At 42.0% G+C, this 7,759-nt stretch overlaps 1 protein-coding gene across 1 annotated transcript; it reads left to right on the forward strand.

Moving 5' to 3' along the window:
- Window positions 1-6,497: 6,497 nt before the first annotated feature.
- LOC149197389 (uncharacterized) lies at window positions 6,498-7,172 on the forward strand. The gene has a single exon (XM_089408675.1). It carries the CDS (start codon window positions 6,498-6,500, stop codon window positions 7,170-7,172), a length of 675 nt encoding a protein of 224 aa, XP_089264801.1.
- Window positions 7,173-7,759: the final 587 nt, after the last annotated feature.

Here is a 7,759-nt window from a genome sequence, read left to right on the forward strand (position 1 = left end):
GATTGGATAGAGTGTTGGATATTCATCGCTTTGTTGATGTAGACTGAGCTAGAGATCTTGATTAGAGAATATCTACAAGTGGGTATGTGTTTAACCTATTTGGAGGTGCAGTCAATTGGATGAGTAAGAAACAATCTATAGTGGCACTATCAACTACAGAGAATACATGGCAGCCACTCATGAAAGCAAAGAAGCAGTTTGGTTGGAGAGATTGTGTTCAAGTATGGGGTTAGTACAGGGAGCTATAAGGATAGACTGTGATAGCCAAAGTGCAATTTTCTTGGCAAAGAACCCTGCATATCATTCAAAGACAAAGCACATTCACGTCTAGTATCACTTTGTGAGGGATATGATGGAAGACAAAAAGGTGTTGCTGGTAAAGGTGGACACTTTGAAGAATACTGCAAATGCATTGAAAAAATATGTGAGCTCTGAGAAGTTCCCTTGGTGTATATAAAAAATGGGTATTGCAGGGTTGGATAAATGACTAAGCTCTCTTGTGGCCCCCTGTGGAGAATTTTGGGTTGTGTTATATTCTTAACATGACTAGCCCACGTAGTTAAACGGGGGGTTAGATGGGGGTGGACCCCCCCCCCCCCCCTTCATTATGCCAATCTCGTAGTGGTGGGGTCCTAGGGTGTTTGAGGAGTGAAAGTAACCCCACTCTATGGGGTCTAGGGCAGCGCCCAGAAAATTTTGGTTTTGGAACCTATGTTAGGTTGGGTGGACCCACCTATGGTTTTGTGCATGATTTTCGCACATGGTTTTGGACGCGATGGTTTTCGATCCATGGTTTTTGGCGTGATGGTTTTCGGTCCATGGTATTGGATGTTTCGGCATGTATAAATATGTATTAAAACATTGAATGGAGCATAATGAAAAAACAAGCTGGTAGTCTTGGTTTTGGGATCGAGGGGAAATCTCGATGTATATGTGTTTTATGTGTTATGCTCTCGTATTTTTTATTTTATGTGTTTTAGAATTCATATGCAGGTAATTTCTGTATGGTGTTAAAACCTACATAATAGTGTAGGACATCTGGGAGGATGTATGAGGCCATCAATACCACTTTCATTGCTCTTATCCCGAAATCGGATTCCCCGACCTCTTTCAATGATTTTCGCTCAATCTCTCTCTATAATACCATCTACAAAATCATTGCTAAGATCATAGCAAATCGGCTACGACCCATTCTATCCCATCACATCTCCCCTGAGCAATTTGCTTTCCTCCATAATATGCAGATTCATGAAGCCATTGGAATAGCCTAGGAAGCCATACACTTTATAAAATCTAAGTCTTTGAAAAGAAAAATTCTCAATATTGATCTCACCAAGTCCTTTAATTGTGTAAGCTAGCTCTTCATCAAGATGATTCTTATCCACTTAGGATTTTCTAATGATTTCATAAACTAGATTATCTGTTGCATAAATATAGCCTCCTATAGCATCCTGATCAATGGATCAGCAACCCAATTCTTTCATGTCGACTGAGGGCTGAGACAGGGCTACCCCTTGTCTCCACTTCTATTCCTTTTAGTGATGGAAGGTCTAAGTAGGCTCATTGCCTCGGCAAAGAGGGAGGGCAGACTTAAAGGCTTGAGAATGAATGATCTCTACCACCACACACACCTTCTCTTTGTAGATGATGTCTTGATATTCCTAGATGGCAGCGTTAGGGACTCGGCCACCTTCCATGAGATTCTCATCCTCTTTGAAAAATCTACTGGAATGATCGCGAATCAAACCAAATCTACGATCACCTTGACTAATACTACCCCTCAAGAAGTCAGAAAAATGTAAACGCACTTTCATTATACCCCCCACAACCTCTCAGATGGGCTTAAATATTTGGGGTTCCAGATAAAACCCAATAGCTAGAGGAGTGCTGACTAGATCTAGTTTGTGATCAAGCTGGAAAAGAGGTTGAAAAGTTGGAATCATAGAATTCTCTCTAGAGCAGGGAGACTTGTCCTGATTAAATCTGTTCTGGAAGCCACCCCAGTATACTGGATGTCTCTTGCTTAGATCCCATGGGGAATCCTCAGTCCTATACAACAGATATGCAGCCGATATCTATGGAATGGACATAAGGAAGGTAAAATATTTGCTTGGGTAAGCTGGAAGAACATTTCCCTCCCAAAGAAATGGGGGGGCTGGGGGTTAAAGGATCTGCATTATTTTTCCCAAGCACTTGCAACAAAGATGAGCTAGTCTCTTCTCACTGCTAACAACCTTTGGACGACAGTGACATATCATAAATACATATGGCCTCAACAGATCATGGACTCAGTTCGTCAACATGACTGGCCACGTGGGGGAATATCCCTTTTTTGGAAATCAATATTACAAACAATGCCTTTCATAAAAGCAAGATTGGCATGGCGCATAAACAATGTCTCCTCTGTGAGAATTGGTATCAATCCTTGGATAGGTGGTGGTCACCAATACCTTCTTCCACTAGACCTCCTACAATATCTTAATCATAGGGGGGTCAAGTCGATCAACCAAATTGTTGACAAAGACCACAGATCCATCCCTAGACAGTGCTAGTGAATAGCTTAAGAACTAAATATTCCTACACAGTGGCAACACACTTGGGAATCATACCTTGGGGCTCTATCTGAAGCACATATAATCCTCAATCAGGATCTTGATGTTTTAGTTTGGACCCCTATTGATCATGGGAATTACAATTCAAAACTCAGATATTTACATCTACTATAGCCCCAAAAGCCCACAAATGATTGGTGGCAGCAACTATGGACCCCTTAGGTAGGCTCTGATTATATTGTGACCCCTTAGACTCCCATTTATAGAAAGGAGTTATTTCCATTTATATCATCCAAGAATTGTTCATTTGTGTAAGTTAAAGGAGGTTTCCTCCTCGAGCAGGCTAATTTTGAAGTCATTGATCTATTTCTTCTTGAATTTTGTGAGATGGTTGCATAACATTTGTTATCAGAGCTTTGGATTCTAGGGATTCGCTGCTTCAAACAGGCCATCGTGTAATTTTCGCTATAACATTTTTCTACGAAGTTTCAGAAGATGAAATTGAAACCCATTTGAGCCAAATGATTGGAGAACCTTGTTTCCTAATTTCATATCTTGTTTCCCTATATTTCACTATTAATGATCTTAGAAAGTTAGGGGTTTTGCAGGCTCCAGAATTCCTCAAACAAGTGACCTTAGCAATATCGTCATAACTTTCTCTTTGAGCATCAGATTTAAATTTCGTAAAACGTTATAGAAGTAAGACATACTTTATTTTTTTGGGTGTCATGTTTAGGGCCAAAGGTTGAAACAGTGACACATGTCACTTTGTACAAGTTCGCTCTACTAAACCAGTCTATAATCAAGTCATCGTGGGATATTGTGCATGAATATTTCTTGAAGAATCCAATCTCAAGTAGACTTGCGCGATTGGAAAGAGGAATCATAGGAATACCACAGGATGAAATTTAAGACCTTGGAGATGTGAAATTGCAGAATTACAGTTGTTTCAAGATCGAGCTCCTAAAAGAAAGAAAGAGAATAACTATAATCAAGAAAATAGATACACCTATTAAGAAAAATTGGATGGATATTTCAAATAAGGCGATCGAAGCTATGATCCATGGTTTTATCTATTGCATGGAAGCTAAGGCCGATGGTATAGAAGAAAATTTAAAAGGAAACATGGAATATTTGAAGAAATACTGGAAAGGAGAAAATTGCTACAAGAAAGATTTCCTAATTATGAAAAGGTAGTAAAGGAAACTCATGATGAGAACAAAATAAATGTTAATCATGATTTAATAGAATATAAAGTTGGATTGAAGACCCACCATATTCCAAAGATATATATGAGGAAGTTTGATGGCAAGGATTCGGTAACTTGGATAGTACATATAGAGAAATATTTTGATCTACATGATGTGCAACCACCACGAAAGTTATGTATTGTATCTTTATATTTAGTATAGAATTAGTTTGTATGGCATAGAGGGATTTTTTCTCATAAACCACTTGTCCCATGCTCAATTTTGATGGAGGAAATGACATCGCATTATGAGGATACAAAGAGAAACACCTTCTTTAGCCAGTTGATAAATCTAAAAAAAAAAGGTTCAATGGAAGAGCACATTTATGACTTCAAAAAATTGAATATAAAGGTAAATAATATTCCAAATAAGCATAGGACTAAAATATTCATATGGAATTTAAAGGATAACATCCAACATGAGGTTGAAGTAATCTCTATCTCTCCACTAAGAAGGTAGGTTGTGGACGCGATTGCTCTGTTAGGGTTCTGAGCGACCCATCAATGGCGCCGACAGCACACCAGGCAAGATCATCTTAGAGGTGAGAAGGCAGCTGCAGCATTCCAGAACTGCAGCGCATTAGGGCTTCGCTATGGCACAGCCTCTGGGGGGGGCGTCAGAGCCCTCCCCGTCGCAACAAGGTCCTGCGCAAAACGTCATTTTTGGTTCAGTGGACAAAGAGATCTTGAACAGGGGGAAAAAACCCCAAAATGACAATAAAGGAAATGGAAGACGTAAGGAAGGATACAGCGGTCCACAAGAGGGAACAAAAAAGCCTGAAGAAGGTCCGAAGATTACCTCAACCACATGCAGACTAGTAGCCAAGGAAAGGCCACGAATCAAGCTGCCGGGAGACAAGATTGACAGAAGAATAGAGTTCATGCGAGATCATGCCCTCATTGGGAAGTTCATAGGGTTCTGGCCTACTGAGAAAGCCCTATATGGTTGGATAGCGGCGAAATGGAAACCAAAAGGGGATGTCACGCTGCAGCTAGGGCCGAAAGGTTTCTTCACAGCAATCTTTTACTGCTTGGAGGACAAATACAGAATACTAGTAGGAGGGCCCTACTTTTTTAATTTGCCTGGATTATACCTGCGGGATTGGATCCCCAGATTTAACCCAGACAAGGAAGATCTAACATGGGTGCCTGTCTGGATCAGGTTATACTCTCCCTGGATGAATAATGGGAGGAGGACATACTCAGAGGGATCGGAAATGGGGTGGGAGAATATATCAGAGCGGCAGAAGAAACCAAATCTCGTAAGTACATCTCCTACGCTCGAATATGTGTATTAATTCGCCTCAATGAAGCTCTTCCAGAGTCAGTAACTCTCGCCCATCGAGATGAAGAATGGATCCAGCCTCTCGACTATGAACATGTTCCTTTTCGATGTAGAAAATGTCATGCCCTAGGTCATCTCTTTAGGGATTTCCCTCAAAATTTCCAAAACAGCTTACCTGACTCTTCTGATACCCCGGCCCAGGACGGCTTCACTAAAGTCCCTAGCAGGAAGCGCTCTCACAAAAAACCCCAAAATGGGTTCAAACCCCAGCCCAACAAATCCCATGGCCCAGTAACCAAGAACAGCTTTGATATTCTTGGCCAATCCTCAGAGGAACTCCCAACCAATTTTGAAGCCAACCCTGATCACCCATCTTCCTCTTCACCTCCCCCTCCATCTAAACCCCCTCCCAAATCTCCGCCCCCCATCATCATCCCTACCATTCTTAAAAGAGATCAAAAAGATACTGCAGAGATTCTCAAAGAAATGGAAGTTGATGGTAAAGCAGACCTTCCCCAGAATCCAGAGACCAGCATTGAAGACAACGATCAAGTGCAAATAATGGAAGAAGAGCAAGAGAGTATAGATCTGAATGGCTTAGATATCCTGGAATTGGAACTGGCTTGAAAAAAGAAAGCATACGATACAATTCCAGAGCTCCAACTCAATAAGCTCGAAGTGATCATTTCTCGAGTCTATCATCAGAACCAACTCGGGATACAACCAGGTAGCCAATGGGATGGAAATCTGCACCCAAAGGATACAAAAAAAAGAGGAAGAAAGACAGATCTGGAAAGAACAATAGAGATTGGAAAAATCCTGGTAGACTCAGGCAGATATGCTAAGTTGACAAAGTACTAGAAGCCCTCTGTCAACGGTTAATCATGAAGTTGGTGTCTTGGAATATAAGAGGGCTAAACAGCCCCGGAAAACTCAGGATGTTAAAAAACATGATAAAAAAGGAAAAGCCACAAATGTGCTTTCTCCAGGAAACTAAGTGTAATAGTACTACGCTAGGCAGCATTCTTTCAAAAGCCTGGCCCGGATGTAGTTCGGTTGCAGAAGACGCCTCCGGAGCTTCAGGAGGGCTGGCAATAGCATGGAATACCCAAGCGGTATCCCTCTCAGATTTTCATGCAGCGCACTACCTTCTACGGGCGACCTTTCACATTTTGGGCACCAATATTCATGGAAACCTATCAAATGTTTACTTCCCACAAGACACAGGAAGTAAGGTAGCGCTCCTTGACACGATTGAAGCTCTAAGCAATAGCAGAAGGTACCCACTCTGGATCGTTGCTGGGGATTTCAACATGATAACTAAAACTGAAGAGAAGCTAGGAGGCAGGAGTAGAATGGAGCCTGAAGTCAGTCGCTTCAAGGATTCATCCAATCGACATCTCTCATAGACATGCCGTTCTGTAATGGCACCTTTACCTGGAGCAATCGCAGGGCTGGCAAACACCAAATCGCCTCCAAATTGGATCGCTTCCTCCTCTCAGACAACGCGGTCCACTTAGGAGGAGACATCTCAGCAGCCATTCTTGCTCACACTGGATCGAATCACTGGCCAATAGCACTACAGTGGCAAAGACCAGGTAACTTAATCAAAAGACCCTTCCGATTTGAAGGATTTTGGCTCACGCATCCCACTTTCAAGGAGTTTGTCAAGACTACTTGGGCCTCGTTCATTCCCCCAGAAGGAGCAAAAATGTATCAATTCCAGCAAAAGTTAAGATTTCTCAAAAGTCACCTAAAAAGATGGAACAGGGAAACCTTTGGAAATATCTTCGAGGCGCAGCAAAAGCTAACTCAGGACCTAGAGATTCTTCACCAAAAGATTATCTCGGAGGGGCACACGGAAGCCACTCTGGAGCAGGATCGTCTCATCCATAGTCAGCTGGAGAATAGGAGGAAGCAGGAAGAAATCTATCGGAGGCAAAAGTCAAGGGTCAGATGGCTGAAGGAGGGTGAGCGTAATACCAAATTCTTCCACAGAACTACAGTTCAGCGAAGAATGCATAACAATATACCCTTCATCCAAAACCAAACAGGGGCAAAAGTAGAGACTCATGAGGAAATTTAAGAGGAACTCCTCAATCACTTTCAACAGGTCCATCAAGAGCAGAGAGAAGACCGGCGACAGGCCATTCGCAAAATTACCAGAAATATTCCAAAGATCATTACGGAGGAACAAAATGAACTCCTAATGCGCCCTATTCTTCCCCATGAAGTGGATGAAGCAATGACGTAGCTCAAAGAAGGTAAAGCCCCGGGGCCAGATGGATTTACCACCACTTTCTTTCACTCTTTCTGGGACATGCTAAAGGAGGAAGTCTGGCAAATAGTTGAAGAATCCAGGGTAACGCGCTAGCTTCTTCCCTCTCTCAACTCCACCTTTATTACTCTCATCCCCAAAGAGGAGGACTCCATCACCCTTGATAAGTTCAGGCCAATTGCATTATGCAATGTCATTTACAAAGTTATATCAAAAGTCATAGCAAATCGTCTCAAACCTCTCCTTCCTGGGCTCATCTCTCCGGAACAGTCAGGGTACGTGGAAGGATGACACATAATGGATGGCATCCTTCTCTCTCACGAAATCATTCATTCCCTCAAGCACTCAAAGCAAGCAGGTATGCTTCTCAAATTAGATCTTTCCAAGGCATTTGA

This window comes from Pinus tabuliformis, chromosome 2_2, assembly GCF_031772625.1.
Source record: "Pinus tabuliformis cultivar Carrire ecotype Pingquan chromosome 2_2, CPIR1, whole genome shotgun sequence".
NCBI lineage: Eukaryota > Viridiplantae > Streptophyta > Pinopsida > Pinales > Pinaceae > Pinus > Pinus tabuliformis.

Bases quoted from the DNA above. Each gene is read 5' to 3' on its own strand.
- LOC149197389 (XM_089408675.1), top strand. From the start codon at position 6,498: ATGCCGTTCTGTAATGGCACCTTTACCTGGAGCAATCGCAGGGCTGGC.